General features: G+C 44.6%; 1 protein-coding gene across 1 annotated transcript in view; it reads right to left on the reverse strand.

The window, feature by feature from the left end:
• Window positions 1–24,695, reverse strand: part of LOC144799394 (asialoglycoprotein receptor 1-like) — a 171,761-nt gene that overhangs the window by 30,696 nt on the left and 116,370 nt on the right. The window contains exons 7-9 of the mRNA XM_078670684.1: window positions 18,955–19,026; window positions 15,000–15,080; window positions 143–300 (exon numbers count right to left, since the gene is read on the reverse strand). Of these exons, the coding sequence (XP_078526810.1) occupies window positions 143–300; window positions 15,000–15,080; window positions 18,955–19,026 (311 nt within the window). The remainder of the gene's footprint in view (window positions 1–142; window positions 301–14,999; window positions 15,081–18,954; window positions 19,027–24,695) is intronic.

Here is a 24,695-nt window from a genome sequence, read left to right on the forward strand (position 1 = left end):
TACCCACCACCAGTACTTCCAACATAAATACACACCCCACAGCCACTTCTCCACACCACACCTGCACATTAAGCTGGACTGAATGATCTCATGGTCATGTCTGAGACTCACCCCTTGTTCTCACCATACTCTGTCCCCTCACCTGCTCCAGGGCCGTGTTGAGCACCACCATGTAGGCGCCAGGGCTCTCAGAAGCGCAGAACTTCTTGGAATCCTCCCAGGATCTCCCTTCCTTGGAGAAGAAGTAACAGCTCCCGGAGAACTCCACCCAGTCTTCAGGGCAACACCAGGACTTGGAGTCTGGGGACAGAGAGAAAGCTCTTGAGCTCGTGGCCAGTACCATCTGTTCTCATGGGTGGGGGGCAGAATGCATAGAAATACAGGCACTTCTGGGAGGCTTGGACAGACAGGGGGAGTGGAAGGTTAGGACAGGCTCGTGCGCATCATATGCATTCACGCACGCGTACTCATGGCTGTATTTTTACTCCCCCCATTTGCAGAGAGTGTGGACTGGACATAGAATGGGAAATAGTTCTCTCCTTTAGTATGTGAGGGTATGTGTTTATGCTTTTCCCCTGACTTTACGGGGAAGCATAGAAGCTTGGGCACTTCCAAGAGGCGTATGCAGACCGGGGAGCTTGGAGGATTAGAACAACTCGCTTATCGGGAAGTGCCCACCAACCACAAAGTCCCTCGCCATGGGGAGCTAAAGGATGTTTTTCATGAGGCTGCCAGTCTCCCAATGCACGGTCCTGCAGTCTGCCTATGCACCTCCCAGGATTCCTCTACACATGATCCAGTATCTTTATTTAGAGGGCCTCACCCTCTCTCCTTATATGCAAGGCCCCAGTTATCTAGTAAACAGGGCCACGGTCTCTCTGTGCACAGGACTCCAGCCACCCTATGAACAAAGCCCCAGGTCTCAGGCCTCCCTATGCACAAAACTTAAGACTCGATTCACAGAGTTACCGCAGTTGTGACAGAGGCTCCACAATCGTGGTGATGTTTCTGCACTTGTGGCGGATTCTTCACACGGTGCACTCTCTGCAGTGTGCCATGCGGATCGACGAGTGCAGCGACTCCACCACGACTGCGGAGCCTCTGCCTCTGCCTCAACTGCAAAGCTTCCGCTATGACTGCAGAGCCTCCGCTATGACTGCAGAGCCTCCGCTATGACTGCAGAGCCTCCGCTATGACTGCAGAGAGTGCACGTGCAAAGATTCTACCACGAGTGAGGCAACTCCGCCAAGACTGCAGAGCCTCCACTCCGACTGCAGAGTCTCAGCAATGACTGCAGAGCCTCAGCTATGACTGCAGAGCCTCCGCCACGACTGCAGAGAGTGCACGTGCAAAGATTCTACCACGAGTGCGGCAACTCCGCCAAGACTGCAGAGCCTCCACTCCGACTGCAGAGTCTCAGCAATGACTGCAGAGCCTCAGCTATGACTGCAGAGCCTCCGCCACGACTGCAGAGAGTGTACCGTGCAGAGATTCTACCACGAGTGCGGTGACTCTGCCACGACTGCAGAGCCTCCACTATGACTGCAGTGAGTGCACCGTGCAGAGATTCTACCACAAGTGTGGCGATTCGGCCACGAGTGCAGAGCCTCCACCATGACTGCAGAGCCTCCTTCAGAATCGGGCCCTCAGTCTCTCTCTCTCTCTGTATATATATATATATATATATATATATATATATATATATATATATATATATCCAGGCTCTCTGCTCCGAGGTCCGGGGCACTCTTACAGCGGGTGCCAGTCCAAGCGCGTCAGAGCTTCGCGCTTCAATATCAAAGCTCACTCCCTCCCGGTCCCGGGTGGAAATAAGGACAGCACACACGGGAATTCTTTACAATGGCAACTTTTACTCGCACAGACGCGTTTCGGAAGCAGCGCTTCCTTCCTCAATGTTTGTTACACCGCAATGCGCGATTCGGCGCCATTTATTTCAAATCACACAAACGACTTGTATTGGCAAACATAAAGAGAGGACTGACGCATAAGCGCCATCTTGCTAATGCATTTAATCCTGCAAAAACATACTAGTGATTAAATAGTACTCTTTCATTCAGTGATTGCTAAAATTCATAATTATTTAGAAAAACCTCTCATATTTACAACAAGAAATTTACATAGTGGTATTGCCGTGGATCGGCAGATCCCTCTCTCATTAATACGCTGGGTAATGGATTAAAAATCTTGCCGTGGATCGGCCTGTGGCAACACAAAGGTTGCCATTTAAATTTCCAATAACCCCGTATAGTCATTTTTGCCAGTCAATGTCGCATGTTAAATTTTAAAATATTAACAAAGTTGCAAAATATTCCACAATAATCCTGAAAAAACAAAAGAAATAAGTATGTAGTGCAGTGTATATCAAAACAATCATCATCTCGTAGTTCAAGGCACTCAGTAGTGATCAATTTCAGAGAGACACTAACGTCAGAAACCATTATCATTTAGCTGTTGTTACTTTCATATTTACACTGGAAATACTGTGCGGCATTGTTATCTTTTAACTCCCTAAATGTACAGTCAATTCCTCCCCACAATTTAATCCCCAAGGGGCTTTTGTTTGGCAGTCTATGATATATCGGGATTCTAATCTGCGAAGTTTTTGCAGTTTATCCCCTCCCCTGATATTATCAGAAATCGCATCCAGGCAAAAGTACTGTAACAGATTCCTATCGCTCTTGTGTTTGATCGAAAAATGTCTGGCGACAGGGTATGTAAAATCTCTGTTTACTATGGCCCGCATATGTTCCAAAATGCGCAATTTCACGGGGTTTATAGTACTGCCTATATACCTAAGCCCGCAGGGGCAGAGAAGGCAATAGACCGCAAAGGGGGAGGTACATGTAAGGAACTGGTTGATTTTCTTCTTCTTTTTAGTTCCACAACCCATAATTTCATAAGAATAGACCCTTTTGCTATTGGCACAGGCTTTGCACCGGCCACAGGGAAAGAAGCCCTTAGCATCTTTCAGATTACCCGTGCGTGTAGGGATAGGTGACAGATGGCTATGTACCAAGGTATCCCTCAGCGAACGCGCCCTTTTAAAGGTAATTAAGGGATTGGCAGGTATATCACTCCCTATTATGCTGTCCTTTTGCAAAATATGCCAGTGTCTTTTTAGGATGCTCCTCAATTGTTGACAATCTTTGGAGTAAGGTGTAATCATCCTGAATTTTTCTATGTTAGTAGAGGGTTTATGCTTTTTAACAAACAAAGTCTGTCTGGGTTGTGTCCTTACTCTATCCAGAGTGTTCTGTAACAGTTGCCTGTTGTAACCCCTAGCCTCAAATCTGTCATTACTTTCCTGTGCAGCCAATTCAAAATCATCATTAGTGGAGCAGTTACGCTTCAACCGTAGAAGCTCTCCATAAGGTATACTTTTGATGAGCTTCTGAGGGTGGTTGGATGACGCGTGTAGCGTACTGTTTCCCGCTGTCGGCTTTCTATAGAGGGAAGTTTGAATACTATTGTCAATCACCTCAATTCTCAAGTCTAGGTACACTGCGTCGCTTGTACTCGCATTGCCAGTGAAGATTAAATTACAGTTGTTATCATTCAACACTTTTACATATTGCCATGCTGTCTCTACTGAGCCATTCCACACTATGCACAAATCGTCGATGTAACGATACCAGGAGACGATACAATTTGACCACTGCTCTTTCTCAGGCCCCCAGGCCTCCTGCTCCTCCCACCAGCCCACGAATAAATTCGCGTAGCTGGGGGCGAAGCAGGAACCCATGGCAGTGCCCGACAGCTGTCTGAACAAATCATCCTGAAAGAGAAAGATGTTATTGTGAAGGCAAAATGCCACTAATTCCATCAGCATAACATTATGCTGGGCATATTTCAGAGGTCTCTTCCCTAGGAAGTACTGGATCGCCTTCATTCCCTGTGCATGCTCAATGCTAGTGTAGAGACTGGTAATGTCGAGAGTCAATAGGCAATATCCTGGTTGCCAAGCAATTGCTTCAATTTTTTCGATAAAATCGGCAGTGTCTCGAATATAAGACTTGAGACCCAAAACCATTTCAAATAAGAAGTGATCTAAGAATTTGGATAAATTCTCAGTTAGGCTGCCCATGGATGAGATAATGGGACGCCCAGGAGGTTTCTCCATTCTCTTGTGAACTTTTGGCAAGTAATAGAAAGTGGGGGTGACAGGATGCGTCGTTTTCAAAAAAAGATATTCTTCTGTCTCAAGCATCTGTTTATCATGCCACTTTTTCAGCAGTCCGTGCAAGGTTACAATACTAGACTCATATCTTTGCTTCGTTGTCAACTCGTAACAAGAACCATCCTGCAGTTGTCGCATAGCTTCCTGGACATAATCTTCGCGTGACAAAATGACCACGTTGCCTCCTTTGTCTGAAGGTTTACAGACTATCGATGTATCATCGGCCAATGTTTTTATCGCATTGCGCTGTGGTTCTGTTAAATTGTCCCGGTGACCCCCAGATTTTTTATGTATGCGCATTCTTCTCAGATCACGGATCACCAACTCAGAGAAAGTGTCGATCATGTCAGTTTGTGTTGGAGGCACAAATTTTGACTTTAGTTTGAGACCGCTGACTGGGGCCTCTTGTTCGACTTCCACAGACCTTAGTCTCTGAGACAGGGTGTCTGGTAACGTTGGTAACACACTCCCTGTGTTTTCCAAACGTAGTTCTTCTAATAACTCCAAAGTAGTTAGTTCATTCACTTTCAACAGATCAGTGTCTTTATAGCGTGATCGAATAATTTTAGCTTCATCAGCAGTTGGTTTCGTCTTGAAGAATTTATGCAGGCGTAGTCTTCTAACGAATTGGAACAAATCAATTCTGGTCTGAGTATACTCAAGGTTACTGTTGGGACAAAAAGTTAATCCCAGTTTGAGGACTGACTCCTCCGATGTTGAAAGTGTCCTTGTGGAGAGGTTGATGATAGTGAGGTTGTCTGTTATATCCTCATGTCCTACCATCTTGTTCCCCTTGTCGCTCACTACTCCAGTACTGGCTCCAGCGCAGGGAATCTTAATTGATTATTGTGCAACGAACAAGGCAACCCGGGAGTGGGGGGCCGAACATTAAGAATAACAGCATGTTCAACATCTCGCAACGCCGTGACTTGGCGACAGGAATGTTTAAAAACAAAAATCCTGACATTACCGCTCAACCAGTAACTAAAACCAAAACAGTCAACGCTCCCAGCCAGTTGGCCACACAGTTTGGTAAACTAGAGAAACTATACGAGCGGAAGCTTCGTAAGTGGTGGGAGGGCACATCACTCCAAGGATATATAGAAGTGAAGAGAGTGCCAAGAGGGTTGCGGATATTTACGATCCCCGCATACGAACACCCGGACCCTAAGCTTCTTGAAACCTGGGCAGCACATATTGCTAAATCCTGCGAGGGGATGCTGGAAATCCTGGTACAATTTGCTTGGAGCGACAGGAATAAGGTCCTCAAAGACATTGAAACCATGGAAATAGAACTAGCGACCAATGAAGACAAAGACCAGCAGGAACAGCTTAGAGCCCAGATGAAGAAACGACTGGAAAAATATGAGCAAAAAATACGCATGCGTAAACAAGAGAAATTTGATAGGGACGAACGGGACTATGCCATGGGTCGAGTCCTCACGTTCTCTAAAAAGTATGATCAAACAAGGAAGGATCTATTGAAAAACAAGGCTGCCGGTGCGGCTGCACCGACGAGTGTGGAGACATCAGAATCCGAGGTTACTGAGGGCGAGCAGTCGGAGGACGAAGCCAGAACCCTGCAACAAACCGAAGACACCCCTTTTCAGACGGAGGTACAAGTGATCCGAATGAATTGGTTGAGGGGTGGAAAGAACAAACCCCCAGAAAACGAAGAAGAAAAACCAGACGGGGTGGTCGGAAGAGGCAGAGGGAGAGGAAGGGCGCCGAGTGCGGGGGCCCGCACGCGCAAAACACGAGCCACAAGGGGAACAAGATGGTAGGACATGAGGATATAACAGACAACCTCACTATCATCAACCTCTCCACAAGGACACTTTCAACATCGGAGGAGTCAGTCCTCAAACTGGGATTAACTTTTTGTCCCGACAGTAACCTTGAGTATACTCAGACCAGAATTGATTTGTTCCAATTCGTTAGAAGACTACGCCGGCATAAATTCTTCAAGACGAAACCAACTGCTGATGAAGCTAAAATTATTCGATCACGCTATAAAGACACTGATCTGTTGAAAGTGAATGAACTAACTACTTTGGAGTTATTAGAAGAACTACGTTTGGAAAACACAGGGAGTGTGTTACCAACGTTACCAGACACCCTGTCTCAGAGACTAAGGTCTGTGGAAGTCGAACAAGAGGCCCCAGTCAGCGGTCTCAAACTAAAGTCAAAATTTGTGCCTCCAACACAAACTGACATGATCGACACTTTCTCTGAGTTGGTGATCCGTGATCTGAGAAGAATGCGCATACATAAAAAATCTGGGGGACACCGGGACAATTTAACAGAACCACAGCGCAATGCGATAAAAACATTGGCCGATGATACATCGATAGTCTGTAAACCTTCAGACAAAGGAGGCAACGTGGTCATTTTGTCACGCGAAGATTATGTCCAGGAAGCTATGCGACAACTGCAGGATGGTTCTTGTTACGAGTTGACAACGAAGCAAAGATATGAGTCTAGTATTGTAACCTTGCACAGACTGCTGAAAAAGTGGCATGATAAACAGATGCTTGAGACAGAAGAATATCTTTTTTTGAAAACGACGCATCCTGTCACCCCCACTTTCTATTACTTGCCAAAAGTTCACAAGAGAATGGAGAAACCTCCTGGGCGTCCCATTATCTCATCCATGGGCAGCCTAACTGAGAATTTATCCAAATTCTTAGATCACTTCTTATTTGAAATGGTTTTGGGTCTCAAGTCTTATATTCGAGACACTGCCGATTTTATCGAAAAAATTGAAGCAATTGCTTGGCAACCAGGATATTGCCTATTGACTCTCGACATTACCAGTCTCTACACTAGCATTGAGCATGCACAGGGAATGAAGGCGATCCAGTACTTCCTAGGGAAGAGACCTCTGAAATATGCCCAGCATAATGTTATGCTGATGGAATTAGTGGCATTTTGCCTTCACAATAACATCTTTCTCTTTCAGGATGATTTGTTCAGACAGCTGTCGGGCACTGCCATGGGTTCCTGCTTTGCCCCCAGCTACGCGAATTTATTCGTGGGCTGGTGGGAGGAGCAGGAGGCCTGGGGGCCTGAGAAAGAGCAGTGGTCAAATTGTATCGTCTCCTGGTATCGTTACATCGACGATTTGTGCATAGTGTGGAATGGCTCAGTAGAGACAGCATGGCAATATGTAAAAGTGTTGAATGATAACAACTGTAATTTAATCTTCACTGGCAATGCGAGTACAAGCGACGCAGTGTACCTAGACTTGAGAATTGAGGTGATTGACAATAGTATTCAAACTTCCCTCTATAGAAAGCCGACAGCGGGAAACAGTACGCTACACGCGTCATCCAACCACCCTCAGAAGCTCATCAAAAGTATACCTTATGGAGAGCTTCTACGGTTGAAGCGTAACTGCTCCACTAATGATGATTTTGAATTGGCTGCACAGGAAAGTAATGACAGATTTGAGGCTAGGGGTTACAACAGGCAACTGTTACAGAACACTCTGGATAGAGTAAGGACACAACCCAGACAGACTTTGTTTGTTAAAAAGCATAAACCCTCTACTAACATAGAAAAATTCAGGATGATTACACCTTACTCCAAAGATTGTCAACAATTGAGGAGCATCCTAAAAAGACACTGGCATATTTTGCAAAAGGACAGCATAATAGGGAGTGATATACCTGCCAATCCCTTAATTACCTTTAAAAGGGCGCGTTCGCTGAGGGATACCTTGGTACATAGCCATCTGTCACCTATCCCTACACGCACGGGTAATCTGAAAGATGCTAAGGGCTTCTTTCCCTGTGGCCGGTGCAAAGCCTGTGCCAATAGCAAAAGGGTCTATTCTTATGAAATTATGGGTTGTGGAACTAAAAAGAAGAAGAAAATCAACCAGTTCCTTACATGTACCTCCCCCTTTGCGGTCTATTGCCTTCTCTGCCCCTGCGGGCTTAGGTATATAGGCAGTACTATAAACCCCGTGAAATTGCGCATTTTGGAACATATGCGGGCCATAGTAAACAGAGATTTTACATACCCTGTCGCCAGACATTTTTCGATCAAACACAAGAGCAAGTTACAGTACTTTTGCCTGGATGCGATTTCTGATAATATCAGGGGAGGGGATAAACTGCAAAAACTTCGCAGATTAGAATCCCGATATATCATAGACTGCCAAACAAAAGCCCCTTGGGGATTAAATTGTGGGGAGGAATTGACTGTACATTTAGGGAGTTAAAAGATAACAATGCCGCACAGTATTTCCAGTGTAAATATGAAAGTAACAACAGCTAAATGATAATGGTTTCTGACGTTAGTGTCTCTCTGAAATTGATCACTACTGAGTGCCTTGAACTACGAGATGATGATTGTTTTGATATACACTGCACTACATACTTATTTCTTTTGTTTTTTCAGGATTATTGTGGAATATTTTGCAACTTTGTTAATATTTTAAAATTTAACATGCGACATTGACTGGCAAAAATGACTATACGGGGTTATTGGAAATTTAAATGGCAACCTTTGTGTTGCCACAGGCCGATCCACGGCAAGATTTTTAATCCATTACCCAGCGTATTAATGAGAGAGGGATCTGCCGATCCACGGCAATACCACTATGTAAATTTCTTGTTGTAAATATGAGAGGTTTTTCTAAATAATTATGAATTTTAGCAATCACTGAATGAAAGAGTACTATTTAATCACTAGTATGTTTTTGCAGGATTAAATGCATTAGCAAGATGGCGCTTATGCGTCAGTCCTCTCTTTATGTTTGCCAATACAAGTCGTTTGTGTGATTTGAAATAAATGGCGCCGAATCGCGCATTGCGGTGTAACAAACATTGAGGAAGGAAGCGCTGCTTCCGAAACGCGTCTGTGCGAGTAAAAGTTGCCATTGTAAAGAATTCCCGTGTGTGCTGTCCTTATTTCCACCCGGGACCGGGAGGGAGTGAGCTTTGATATATATATATATATATATATATATATATATATATATATATATATATATATATATATATATATATATATAAAAAAAAGAAGAAAGAGTTGCCCCTAGGTGGGATGAACTTACAGGTAGGAAATTATGCCAAAGCAAGGGCACGAGTCCTTTTCGGTTTTCCTGCCAGATGCGTTTCGGGCCAACGCCCTCTTCAGTGGCAGACCATGTGACATGACGGCATGCGGCAAACACCAGTAAATCCCCACAATAATTGTGCTCAGATGTACCACCTGAAGCAATGCTTTCTGGGACTGGAACCAGCAAAACCCAAGTGAGTCACCGCCGCCACTCACATTCCAAAAAAGTTTTTAAAAGGATTGCCGATGTTCCCGCAGGCACCCCGCAATTAAAGGGCACCTCCTGTTCCACAGTTAGCTGCCCAAATAAGGTAGCTGTGGACCCGCAATTATTTCACGGTAGTGCAATTCCGCGACCGGGCTGGCCGCTTTCAAAAAGAAGAAAGAGTTGCCCCTAGGTGGGATGCACTTACAGGTAGGAAATTATGCCAAAGCAAGGACACGAGCCGCGAACAAAGTCCTTTTCGGTTTTCCTGCCAGACGTGTTTCGGGCCAACGCCCTCTTCAGTGGCAGACCATGTGACATGACGGCATGCTGCAAACACCAGTAAATCCCCACAATAATTGTGCTCAGGTGTGTACCACCTGAAGCAATGCTTTCTGGGACTGGTGGTTTAGTAAAACCCAAGTTAGTCGCCGCCGCCACTCACATTCAAAAAAAGTTTTTGTCACAGGGTCTGCCACTGAAGAGGGCGTTGGCCCGGAACGTGTCTGCCAATCGCGGATCTGCACCGCTGTGTGAAACGGCTCCGTGATAACATGGAGTGTTATCAACATCGGACAAACAGGACCGTTTGTGAGGGAGCAGTATACGGCAGTGGCGGTGAGCAGGCAGCTCGTGAGGCAACCCACTTGGGTGGAATGATGGGGTTTAGCAGTTGAGCCCACTTGGGTGAAACATGGCAGCACTGCATTTCCCAACATGCACTTTAATTGACAGCCTGTGATGGGCGGGACTCTCAATCTAATTTAAATAGCGTCATGTGACTGCCAGCTTCTTGCTAAATCTGGAGGCCTGTGAACAAGGGAGCACGGCCTGAAACGCGTCAGGCAACTGAACTGACTCCTGGGTGCCTGCTTACTACGCTGTCACCCTCAATAAATGTGTGTTTACCTGCTTGGTGTGCGGATTCATTCGAGGGGAACCTTTTCTTTCCACATATTGCTGCGAGTCCAGTCACGGATTCGCACCGCTGTGTGAAACGGCTCCGTGATAACATGGAGTGTTATCAACATCGGACAAACAGGACCGTTTGTGAGGGAGTAGTATACGGCAGGGGGGGTGAGCTGGCTGCCCGTGAGGCAACCCACTTGGGTGGAATGATGGGGTTTAGCAGCTGAGCCCACTGGGGTGAAACGTGGCAGCATTGCATTTCCCAACATGCACTTTAATTGACAGCCTGTGATGGGCGGGACTCTCAATGTAATTTAAATAGCGTCATGTGACGGCCCGCTTCTTGCTAAATCTAGAGGCCTATGAACAAGGGCGCACGGCCCGAAACGCGGCAGGCAACTGAACTGTCTCCTGGTTGCCTGCTTACTACGCTGTCACCCTCAATAAATGTGTGTTTACCTGCTTGGTGTGCGGATTTATTCGATAGCAACCTTTTCTTTCCATATATTGCGGCGAGTCCAGTAGCGGATCCGCACCGCTGTGTGAAACGGCTCGGTGATAACATGGAGTGTTATCAACATCCGACAAACAGGACCGTTTGTGAGGGAGCAGTATACGGCAGTGGCGGTGAGCAGGCTGCCCGTGAGGCAACCCACTTGGGTGGAATGATGGGGTTTAGCAGTTGAGCCCACTTGGGTGAAACATGGCAGCACTGCATTTCCCAACATGCACTTTAATTGACAGCCTGTGATGGGCGGGACTCTCAATGTAATTTAAATAGCGTCATGTGACTGCCAGCTTCTTGCTAAATCTGGAGGCCTGTGAACAAGGGCACACGACCCGAAACGCGTCAGGCAACTAAACTGTCTCCTGGTTGCCTGCTTACTACGCTGTCACCCTCAATAAATGTGTGTTTAACTGCTTGGTGTGCGGATTCATTCGAGGGCAACCTTTTCTTTCCACATATTGCGGCGAGTCCAGTCGCGGATCCGCACCGCTGTGTGAAACGGCTCCGTGATAACATGGAGTGTTATCAACATCGGACAAACAGGACCGTTTGTGAGGGAGCAGTATACGGCAGTGGCGGTGAGCAGGCAGCCCGTGAGGCAACCCACTTGGGTGGAATGATGGGGTTTAGCAGCTGAGCCCACTGGGGTGAAACGTGGCAGCACTGCATTTCCCAACATGCACTTTAATTGACAGCCTGTGATGGGCGGGACTCTCAATGTAATTTAAATAGCGTCATGTGACTGCCAGCTTCTTGCTAAATCTGGAGGCCTGTGAAGGAGGGCGCACGGCCCGAAACGCGTCAGGCAACTGAACTGTCTCCTGGTTGCCTGCTTACTACGCTGTCACCCTCAATAAATTTGTGTTTACCTGCTTGGTGTGCGGATTCATTCGAGGGCAACCTTTTCTTTCCATATAGATCAGTAGTGAAAAGGTTAATTACCTAGATTTAGAAGTCAGTGTCAATGAGGGACGCATTTGCACTCAACTTTACCGCAAACCCACGGCTGGAAATAGCGTTTTACACGCTTCCAGCGGTCATCCCCGCAAACTGATTAAAAACATCCCTTACGGGGAATTTCTGCGGTTAAAGCGCAACTGCAGCCAAAATGTACATTTTGAAAAAGCAGCAGGTGAATGCGTAGAGAGATTTTTAATGAGAGGTTACAACGCTTCAAGCCTTCATGAGACCCTTAATAGGGTAAGGAAAATACCCCGTGCTAATCTTTTCGATAAGAAAACAGGTCCCAATGCTGAAGGAAGATTCCGCATCATAACATCTTATGCTGCCGACTCCTCCAAACTGAGATCCATCTTGTCCAAACACTGGCACATTCTGAAATCTGATCAGATTGTAGGGTCTGATATTCCCAACAAACCCTTAATTACTTTTAGGAAGGCCAGATCTCTGCGAGATCAAATAGTTCATAGCTATTTGCAGCCCATACAGAAACCATTGGGCACTTTGAAGGATGCAAAAGGCTTTTTCCCTTGTGGAAAATGCAAAGCATGTGTAGCAAGCAAGAGGACATTGACATACCACGTCCCAGGTATGAAGAATGGGAGGAGGATAACTAAATTTATGTCATGTCACACAGATTTTGCAGTTTATTGTCTAACGTGTCCTTGCATGTTACGGTACGTTGGAAGCACCATTAATCCTGACAAATTGAGGATATTAGAACACATGCGGGCCATTGCAAATAAAGATTTTACGTATCCTGTGGCCCGACATTTCTCTTTAAAACACAATAGTGACAGGAATCTTCTCAGATACTTTTGTTTGGACCAAGTAGCAGATAATCCGAGAGGGGGCAATAGATTGCTCACACTCAGGAGACTAGAGTCTCGTTATATCATAGACCTGGAGACCAAAGCACCTGGAGGCCTAAACATGGGAGAAGAACTGGCCTCACATTTGGGTTAATAATGTGTATTTCTGTGTTATGAAATATATTCGAGTCGAATATTGAATTTCCAACATTGCATGAAATGCTTATGACATGTCCTTAGTAATGTTCCGAGTGTTTTTGTTTTTGTCTTTCGTTCTTATTGATGAATGACGCTATTATTAGCAACATTCAGCTAGATGAATTGCTTCAGTTTTTTAATTACACCGAAGTTGTGGCAGTCCTAGTGGGCTGCAATTGCCGATCCACGGCAAGATTCTGTCCGACTTTATCACATTATAGTCTTGGATTCTGTCCGACTTTATCACATTATAGTCTTGTGTTCTGTTCGGGAGTTGAGTTTTTCTCAACAATGCATTGTTATTCCAGCCATGAAATGTACTAAGATTTTGTATAATATTTTGGTTTGGTTTATGAGACTTTGCTTTTGCCGATACACGGCAGTATTTTGGTGTTATAAAACTGATAGCAACGCATGTGAAATTGTGATGAAAACATACACTATAAGATGGCGCCCAATGCTGCGTAAATGAATTAGTCCTTTGTTTGTTTCCATGCATGTTGTGCAAACATTGAAAATGACGCCGCGCACTGAATTTCAGATTTGAACATTGAGAAAGGGAGGGCTCTCCCGAAACGCGTCTGTTGTCTTTGAAATAAATCGCCCTGCTGAGAGATTTTGCCGTGCTCGAGAGTGCTTATTTGTCCTATGACCCGGCTGGGTATTTTCTTAGGTTTTGGAGCTGTGATATATATATATATATATATATATATATATATATATATATATATATATATATATATATATATATATATATATATATATATATATATATATATATCAAGGTCCACAAGTTACCCAAAAGGCAGGGCTCACTCCTCAATCAGCGCATTCCACATTAGAGGAGAGAAAGGCACAACCAGCGTCAGCAGAGCCTGACGCGTTTCGGGATCCTCCCTTCTTCAAAGGCTTCTCTGCTACCGAATGACAACCAACAAAAAGACACCAGTATTTGTCCCTCTTTTATTGTGACAATTGCACTCAAGTGAGAAAACATATCCATGAAGCATTCTGGGGCTGGTAGTCTTTCCAATTAAATCCCAGTGGGCTGATGGCTGCAATTCAGTCAAATAAATTCTGTAGTCACGGATGTGCCTCACATATTCTCCCCCGTTCAAATCTGCGCCAGAGAGGTCCGATCCGCTGTAGATTTAACCAGCTTCAGAACCGCTATGCACTTGCGGTGGTGCGCCCCCCGGCCGGGTCGGCCGTACAGATCAAGGTCCACAAGTTACCCACGGGGGGAGAATAGGAACGAGGGAGAATATGTGAGGCACACCCGTGACTACAGAATTTATTTTACTGAACAGAGAAGCCTTTGAAAGATATGTTTAAAATATAAGTGTTAGTTTCAGCATTTCAGAGGGCATTGGTTTTGGCGTTCCAGTCCCTCAGTAGAACATGTTGTTGGTATTATAAGCAGGGCCACTGAAATAACGCGTGTCTACAGGCATTTTCCTCTGAATCCATCATCTGTTGCATAATGTGCAGATTTTAAGAACAACTAGTTTCTAGCTCAAACTGATCAAAAGTTAGTAAAACCGGGGTGGCATGTGTTCGTTCACAGGTGAAGTCCATTCACAAAGTTAACTGATCAACTTTCATTTAATTATTTCTGTATTTGGTTGTTAAACTGGTACCAATAAGGTGAAATCTTTGCCAAGACTGTATAACTATGTCTAACAGTGTCAAAATAATGAAGTAATACTATCATAAAATGTGATGCATTATGCCGCATAATTATCATTTTCTTGCTACATAATTTAGTCAACCCTGCCGCATAATGCAATGCTCCCTGCTGTATAATTTCAGTAGCCCTAACTACTAGGTGCATGAATACACTACAGTGATGTTGTGGTCCCTTACAAGACAAAACAATTTTTTCTTTGGATGGAACATACAGTTTTTGCCTTCAGGCAGTCACCTTCCTCCCCAGTGCTGGCGACGGAAAGGATTCTAAAGCTACCGTTGGATGTATGTGTGAGTCGCCATTTTCCAGGGACAACTAGCACCAATGCTTGCAAAGTTAACCCATCCACTGGATGGACAAGTTTCAAACCCATTGTCATCAGTCTGATGGTCACATCCCCGCCCATCCATGCGCGTTCCTTTGCCTACGAGTAAGCCCCTCTTTCTTACCATTGTTCGCCATCCTTTGCAGGTCACACCTCAGCGCCTCCACCGCATTTTTCACACTCTGCAGCGTCTTCTCGACCAGCTCTGAAACACAAAATGGAGCACAGGTATTTTTTTGGCAGGCTCTGAATGTTTTCAATTGATGAAAAATATACACGGCGGCCATTTTGTCTAGGAGTGACATTTCACAATGAAAGGTAAAAGGGAGCATTATACCCTGACTATTAAAGGAGATATTTTTTTAAAATAAAAACAGGCAGAGGAGGCGTATATATATACAATTGCTTAAGTCTTCTTCAAAACCTGAACAAAGCTGTACCAGAGTCTACAAATGGTCAGAAAAACATATTACTAATATTATTACCCTAGTGGCAGGGACATCGAGGCATTCTGCATTGACGAAGCCTTTTTCACATTACTGCCGGAGACCGTCCCTGATGCATGGAGATGGTCACTGCTGGTAATCTTAAACACAGTGGCCTCCAATATAATCCTGTCTGATGTGGCCACTATTACAACACTGATAATGTTAGTCGCTCAGGATGGTTTTCATTGACCATAAGTAGCTCTTGTTACGGAAAAGTTTCGCGGTCCTTGAGCTAGATGGAGCCCAAAGTAAATTTTTGAGTGAGCTCTTTGCCGTTTCTAAGGCACATTCTCCGGCTCAATGACGGCCAGATTTCTCCAGTTCCCAGTGAGGCGCTCCTTTAAAACATGCGACAAAGTCCACTGAGATCTCTTCTTTGAGAAGAGACTATGGTATCAGTTTCTGATATAGTGAAAGAGAAAGATTTAAAACGATAATGGCGGAGCTAAAGTAAGATGTGAGGCATGTAATTTGTTCTTTTCTTTTTTTGATACCATCGATAGAGAAGAGTCGGAGGAGGGCGGCTTGTCGCTTTGACCACATTTAAATAGATGTGGAGTCTGACATTGGCCTGAAAATTTTGATTAGGAATAAAACTTACCTCGCAATGCCTGGACCATTTGAAATGTTTTACCTCTGAGGCAGAACGAGACTCTTTGCCCTCACATTTTGGAGCATAAACACCAGCACCTTGGAATGACCATTTGAAATGCTTTACCTCTGATGCAGAACAAGGTTCTTTGCCCTTAAATTTGGGAGCACCACCACCAGTACATATGGACAATACCAGTTCAAGCCCTGAAGAAGTCCTATAAAAGGACGAAACGCGTTAGCTACCTTGTGCAGACTTAAAGAATAAAGGATCTTTTAAAATTCGATCGCATACGTCTAACAATATTTTTCTTGTAGACTTGATTTAATGAATTAGTGTGTGTTGATCATTTTCTGGAAAACGCATTTAAATATATATAGTGAATCAGTGTCTTACACGTAACTTGAACAAGGTGGAAAAGTTCTGAAAACAGAGCCATGCTTGGAAAGGTACAAATATACCCACATGTAGCTTTTTTAAATGATCAGTATTTAGCAGTGGTTAAGAGTAAACTAACAAAGCTACGGTTTGGCTTTAGTCCACTCTTCAAATTCATCCCAGACTGGATATTACTTTCTAACCATGAGTTCAGATTCTGCAGATAAGAAAATTAACCCTTGGACTGTATTGTCTGCACTTGCCCAGGGCTACTATCCGGGCACAGACAAGGGCTTCATACAATATTATGTTGCAAGGACATAAAATTAAGTAATTTCCCTAAGTATGAAAGAAAAGTATCCACAGCTAGCGTCTTTATGTGTAAATGTATGTATCTGATTAAGCAATAAAAACTGTGAGTTAATATAGTTTTAACATAGCTTCATTTTGTCAAATATGGAATGATTTAATCTAGATAGCCCATGATGATTTTTTTATGTATTTGTGTGTGAGAGTGAGCTGCCTGAATTTTCTCTGCGGCTTCATTAGCAAATATCACCAGAAATCAGAGGGGGTTATAGAGGTTTTGAAGGACCCACGGTATACCCTACAAGTCAGTCTATATATGAAAAGCAGATACTGAGGAGGACTTGGGCCTCCCTTGATCTCTTAACAGTTGTCTGTTGTAGATGTTGTTGAACTCTATTTCTTACAAACAAGGATGACGATATATACGTGTTCTTAAATACAATTGCCCAAGCACAATAGTAAAAAAGAAGCAGACAGTGGGTTATAAGCTACGTTCCCTCTACGGCGCGCGCGCGCGCACCTGCACCGACGTGACCGCGCACACAGGACGTCACGGGCTTGAGACTCGCGCCGCCGGCCGCTTTAAAGAAGTGAGCGGTGCGAACATTAGGCACTTAGGAATGCGGTGGAGCGGGCGTTAGGAGTGCAGGTAAGGTGGCGGGGGCTGGTGGGGCTTGTGGATCTTGTGGGAGCGCGGGGCATACTGTGGCCTTTTGTTTAAGTACTGCTGTTAATCAGAGCCCCTTCACGGGCTCCGATTAACAGCAATACTTAAACAAAAGGCCACAGTCTGCCCCGCACTTTAATAACAAAAGCGTAGAGACAGTTTCTAAACACAGCGTGTACTGTCTCTACGCTTTTGTTAGTAAAGCGCGGGGCAGACTGTGGCCTTTTGTTTAAGTATTTCTGTTAATCGGAGCCCGTGAAGGGGCTCTGATTAACAGCAATACTTAAACAAAAGGCCACAGCGGCTGGGGACACAAGAGGAACAGAAGGTAAAAGGGGCACAAAAACAGGGAAAATTGAAGTTGGACACGCGGCAGAAGGGCACAAAAAACGAGTGGGACAGAGGGCAGAAGGGCACAAAAAACGAGTGGGACAGAGGGCAGAAGGGCACAAAAAACGAGTGGGACAGAGGGCAGAGGGGTACCAAAAAACGAGTGGGACAGAGGGCAGAGAGGCACAAAAAACGAGTGGGACAGAGGGCAGAAAGGCACCAAAAAACGAGTGGGACAGAGGGCAGAAGGGCACCAAAAACGAGTGAGACAGAGGGCAGAAAGGCACCAAAAACGAGTGGGACAGAGGGCAGAAGGGCACAAAAAACGAGTGGGAAAGAGGGCAGAAGGTCACCAAAAACGAGTGGGACAGAGGGCAGAAAGGCAAAAAAACTAGTGGGACAGAGGGCAGAAGGGCACCAAAACGAGTGGGACAGAGGGCAGAAGAGCACCAAAAACGAGTGGGACAGAGGGCAGAAAGGCACAAAAAACGAGTGGGACAGAGGGCAGAAGGGCACCAAAAACGAGTGGGACAGAGGGCAGAAGGGCACCAAAAACGAGTGGGACAGAGGAAAAAAGGCACAAAAAACGAGTGGGACAGAAGGCAGAAGGGCACCAAAAATGAGTGGGACAGAGGGCAGAAGGGCACCAAAAACGAATGGGACAGAGGGCAGAAAGGCACACAAAAAACGAGTGGGACAGAGGGAAGAAGGGCACCAAAAACGAGTGGGACAGAGGGCAGAAAGGCAAAAAAACGAGTGGGACAAAGGGCAGAAGGGCACCAAAAACGAGTGTAACAGAGGGCAGAAGCGCACCAAAAACGAGTGGGACAGAGGGCAGAAGGGCATCAAAAACGAGTGGGACAGAGGGCAGAAAGGCAAAAAAACGAGTGGGACAGAAGGCAGAAGGGCACCAAAAACGAGTGGGACAGAGGGCAGAAGGGCACCAAAAATGAGTGGGACAGAGGGCAGAAGGGCACAAAAAACGAGTGGGACAGAGGGCAGAAGGGCACCAAAAACGAGTGGGACAGAGGGCAGAAAGGCACAATAAACGAGTGGGACAGAGGGCAGAAGGGCACCAAAAACAAGTGGCATTTGGCGCCGCAGACACGCGCGGTTCGGTTCTTGGAGCACATAGCCATGGTTGCAGCGCACAGAGACCCTCCACTGCCGCACACAGATGAAATAAATTAGAGGGAACATTGGTTATGAGAATCCTCTATGTCTACATAATGTGGTCAACATGTTTCGGCTCTGGGTAACCATCACTGAGGGACTTTTTTTTATTGACTAAAGCAATCAATTTAGTTGTACGTACCCACAGATTTGTCAGACTGAAGTTTCTTGATGGCATCCTCCAGGTTGTTTAGTCTCTCTTGCATGTTTCCTTCTGAAAAAAATATAACATACACCTAAGTGAAAAATAAGTCTATGCTACAAACAACACCTGCAGGCTGTGAACAAGTACATATTTTTAATCAAAACCCATTATGACCTTAATTCATATTTGCTTGCATTTCTTTGTCTTTAGCAGCAGTTTGAATAAAAGACAAACCTCACCAAAATGACTCACTAATCCCTGCACAAGGTCTGAAGTGCAATGAAGGTCTTAAAAAACACTCTGAGACACATGAACATGTATGTCTTCTAATTTTAAAGTGAATGGTAGTGAGAAAGTAAACACACCATAGTATTATGCTTTGCAAAGTTATAAATACTCAGCCGCTGTACAATGTAAGTTCTTGTAGAAGCACTGACCATTTTCATGCCAAAGTGCGGAGTGAACAAAATAAATATACAATGAGAGAAAAGTAACTTATTTATAAATATTTTTTCATATTAGTATTGTATTTACCTGTGATTGGATTTGGTACAAAAAAAGTAATAATAATTGCACTTTTTTAACTGAACACAGCTTGGGGCAAATTACTAGTCATTTGGCCACAAACTCCAGATGACTGTGGTCAGCAGGACGCTACTTAGAGGGGACGCAAGTTTGTTATCATATTTATCGGTACTATGTCATTGTACACTAATACTGAAAAATAAACCAAAGCAGTAAACGGGAAAAGTCATCATATGTAAACAACTTTTATACACTTTCCTAGTTGTATTATGTTATACAACAAATGTTCCCATTTTAGGGTATTTTTCCATCTTTACTCTCTTGCTGGTGTTCATTGCTGTGTACTTTGCTATGTGCAAAGATGAAGCTGCAGCCAGTCAATTTGCACATTTATTTAACAAACAAATCTACTGTCACACTTGGAGACAGAAGGGCGTAAGTTTTACAAATAACCTTATACAATAGAACAATCCTCTCATTTTATAGTTACCACAATCAGAGCTTTAAGTGGAATGAAAAAAGGGTGGGTGGTGGTCTCTAAAAGGGGCGTGGCCTGTGTAATAAAGGGTGTGGCTTAAACATGTAAACTAAATTTTTGGGATTCCCATACAGTGCCATCTAACAGGTATTTTGGTGGCTTTATGAGTTTTCTGTGACTGCATCCATATATATTACACATATAGATTATACAACAACTCCTTTCAATCCAGCTAACAGACTCACATGTCCACTGCTCACATTAATTTCATATTTCCCTATACTAATTCACCACTAATCCTGTTTGTTGGGTGTCGGAGTAGTGTGTTACTCTCCAAAAAGTGCTTCAACGCCTCATCAGGGGTAACAAGCATTATATAAATGCAAGCCCTTATCTCTTCTATCCCTCCACTATCCTTCTCAAAATAACAGACTCTCATGCAGACCGCTCACATTTATTTGATATATTCCTATACTAATTCCCCAGTAATTCTTTTTGGGTTTGGAAGTATCGTGCTACTGGACAAAAAGCACTTCGAAGCCTCATCATGAGTAGTAAGCGCTTTATAAATGCAATTACAATTAAATGCACTAAGACGAGCCAGGACTATTCGTCAATGATTGTCAGCTGTTTAGGATAAAAGGCTATACAAAAGTAACTGTCACATAGAGAAAAAAAATACAAAAAAGACAACATTCTAAGTATAGCTAACAGGCATAGGAAATGCAAGATAAAGTAAAACATGTAAAATAGAACCAGGAACTAAATCGCAGACATAGATGAACTTAATGTTTTTCTAATTCGTTGTTCAGAATCAATCAGTGTTTTTACTAGTAAGATGAAAAGGACAACCATATAAGGGCCCCATTACAATGTCCATTTTTAGGTCTCGGCTAGACAGCACTTGCGCTGTCTCTTCGAGACATGTTGTATCTACTTTGTAGGCTACAACTGACCTTAAGGCTTCCCATTTGCAGGCTCCATTGTCACTCTCCTATTCTTCATTCTCATTTGTCCATTGCATGCATTTGTCATGCCTCTTGTGTGTTTACCACTCCCCAACAGCAGGGACTAAGTACTACTTAAATACACTGGTAACCATTTTAACATTTGTTCAGGGACTCCTTTTGTCTTCAAACTGGAGCACTTGAGAGAGTTCTCAGGGTTTAGTGCTTATAGCCCTGTTACAGGGCTATACATCTTGTTTCTTATTGCACATTTGCTGTGCATTCCATTACTGGAGTCTGTTTTTTTGTTCATTCTCTTTGGTCTCTACTTGTGTGTCTTCATATGTGTGCAGTGTTTACTTTGCAAAAAGTTGCCACTCCATACAGGGCACAGTATGGATGGATTTCAGTACAGAAAAGCCCATCATGGCGCTTCCGTATTTAACCTGAAACAGGACGCTGGCAGACCAATGCTGCGCACACAGTGACGAAGGGATTCACTGGAACAAACAGCAAGGTCCGGGGCTCCAGCTGTGGTCTGGACAAAAGAACTCACCATCCCCGCGCCCCCAATGAGCAAGCTTAAAAGAGCTGTAAGCATGCTGCAGCCCAGAGTGTTTCCCGTAAACATAGTCAGATACAGATAAGTGAGCAGCAGCATTGGTTGGGAGCTGTGCTTCACACCGAAGGATGCAGATGCAGAGCATGTGGCACTGATCAATCAGCCTCATAATAAAACATTAAGCTGACGGTGTCTAGTCATCTTTGTATGTGGTGTAAATGCAAATTGTTCTACTTTACAGTTTTAGAGACGGAGATGTCTTGAGGTAGATAGGCGTGCATATGGGCTGCATGAACTCCATGCACAGGGTTGGGGGGCGACTTAAAAATTTAGGGCTTGATTCTGATGCGGTTAGGAAAGCATTCCCACCTAGGGCCTGATTCTGATGCGGTTAGGAAAGCATTCCCACCTAGGGCCTGATTCTGATGCGGTTAGGAAAGCTTTCCCACCTAGGGCTTGATTCTGATGCGGGTAGGAAAGCATTCCCACCTAGGGCCTGATTCTGATGCGGTTAGGAAGGCCTCCTAATGGCATTTGCTCCTTCCAATTCGGATCGGGAACGTGTCTTCCCAACCTAGGGCCCAATTATGATGCGGTTAGGAAAAAATGCTCCTATTAAAGACAATGGGAGTCTAACCAGATCGTATCTGGAAGCATCCAGATGCATCGTACTCCGTCGGGCGAATCTCCAGATCCGGTTGGGTCGGAAACCATTTCCAAACCGATTCGGTCGGGAAGCTTTCCAACCCGCATCAGAATCAGGCCCTTAGAAGTGTACCTCTGAACTCCGGCGTAACTCCACCAGAGTGAGGGGTAATTTTATTCCCTGTACAGAGAGCACCTGCATCATTTTTTTGCTACTTGTTTTCTTTAAAAACCCATTTGAATCATGCTGTGGCCAAACAGAGATGCAGCAACATTTGGGTTTTTTCAGGACAGCTCACTGAGTGATGCGTCCACAGGCCCTACAGTCAAAGGGTGTCAAGTCCCCAGTAGGCCTCAGAGGAAGGACATCTGGCAGATTAGACAATAAATCATGATTTGATCTCTCGAGGAACCTTCAGGTGGTGGTTATTATGTTTACACGCTGCCTACTGCTCAAACCTGTGCATCGGAGGCGCCCATAGGCGTGTCTACAATCAAACTCACTCCATGTTACAAACAGGGCCCTTGAAAAACACCCAAGGTGTTAAACTGCACTTAGCATGTATATATTTAGCAACGGGCTGGTTTTAACCCCTCCTATGCTCATGACGAGGTCAGCTCGTCATGACCGTTGGAACGCTCACACGCTGGGCTAATTCCCCTGATGTGCGAGCGTTCTACACAAACGGGTGTGGTCATGACGAGCTCAGCTCGTCATGAGCACACGAGCACCGTGGCTCTTGACGAGCTGACCTCATCATGAGCACCGGGGCGATGTGCACGCCCCCCCGCCCACCAGCACAGCGGGGGAAACAGTCCCGCAGTCAAGGGGTTAAAAGAGGTTATTTTTTTCTGAAACGTGAAATCCATTTAGAGTGTTATTGAATTCTATATTTAATATACCCTACCTACGACACACCCTCCTTAGTTTTACTCATTCAAAACATGCACAATTTTAGGCTGAAGGGCTCTACAGTTTCACTTCAGGAACTTAAGTGTTACATATTTTGGTGCTCTCTAACCTCTGACAATCTAGGATTCCCAGATGCCTGCAATAGGTGCACTGACTGCATGAATAAGAGCATTCCTATAATAGTTTTTTTTACTGTTTAATAATACGATAGTCAATGCTGTAAATGGTGTGTTACTGATGCAAAAAAAAAATCATAGATCCAATCTCTGAACTTTAGAACATCCAGGGATATCGACTGCGGATGTTCAACTCATTGTGCCATTTTCTAACATCTGATAATAATAACAACATTAATTCCGGCTTGTAAAACGCGAGCATATCACCCTCTTAGGGGTTTTCAAGCGCAGGGGATCAGGGAGATTAAGGGCCAGATGTAGGTAATCTCAATTTACCTATTCTTAAATTCCGAATCATACCGATTCTGTATTTAAGAATAGGTAAATGGGATGTAGGTAATTTTTCGTGAAAAATTACCGAATCAGTAAGTTTCGGTAATTACCAAATCGGTATTTACCGATTCGGTAATTGCCATTCATTCCTATGGGCCTGGAGGCAATTACAGAATCGATAAATACCGATTCGGTAAAAGGGGGAAAACATTGAAGGGTGGCAGGGTGTCACTTTGACACCCTGTTGCACCCCTCAATTGTGTATGGGTGCACACGTGGCACACATACATGCCCTAAGGGCATGTATGTCTGCCACCTAGCACTGTTGGAAAAGCAAAAAAAAATGCTTTTTCAAAGGTTTTCATTATTTACCACTAACTTGTAGTTGGTGGTAAATAACGAATCCTTAACTGAGGAATGCACCAACTTGAGTGCTCCCTACATCCTGGATTTGGTAATTTACCAAATCGGTATGTTAAGAATTCGGTATTTTACAGAATCCTTAAATTACCGTTTCGGTAAAATACTGAATCCTAAAAAAATGCCACCTACATCTAAAAAGCACAATACCGGTCGGTAACGGACGAAATTCGGTAATTCTGGCCGTTACCGACCGGTATTGGGCGACCTACATCTGGTCCTAGGTGAGCTATTGCCCAGAGACACAGGGGGCTGAGCTGAGCTGCCTGCGGGCACCAGCGATCAAAGCTTGAGCCCCTTGCTCCGGAGTCAGCCGCTCCGCCCGCTGCGCCACACCTCTCCCAAGGCACATTTGTTCCCGAAATGGTATTGTGTGTTGCAGCTAAACAGAATTTCATGCGGTCCAAAATCACACTGAACAAGAACACCAAAAATAGAGCCCATCAAAAATCCATGGTCTGCTTCTTGAATCAGACCCCATGCAGTGATGCAGACACCTTCACAGTGTAGGTGAACCGAGGTGGTGCACCTTGAAGAGCAGTATTGGCATTCCAGTTGTGTCAGAAATGCCACCTGGGCTGGCAAATGGAAGCAGGCATGAGCAGTGGAGATGCGTGTACACCTGAAGCAGGCATGGGAAGTGGAGAGGGGAACCATCACAATCAGTGGATGCCCCGGGTGGCCCTTTTAGCATATAGTGAAACTGCAATGTCCAGTACCATTAAAAATGCAATGTTTTGCAGCGTTATTTTTGTTTGGACTAACACAGCAAACGTTTTTAAATGGAGCTCCATGTTAC

The sequence above is a fragment of the Lissotriton helveticus genome, chromosome 12 (genome assembly GCF_964261635.1).
Source record: "Lissotriton helveticus chromosome 12, aLisHel1.1, whole genome shotgun sequence".
Taxonomy (NCBI): Eukaryota; Metazoa; Chordata; class Amphibia; order Caudata; family Salamandridae; genus Lissotriton; species Lissotriton helveticus.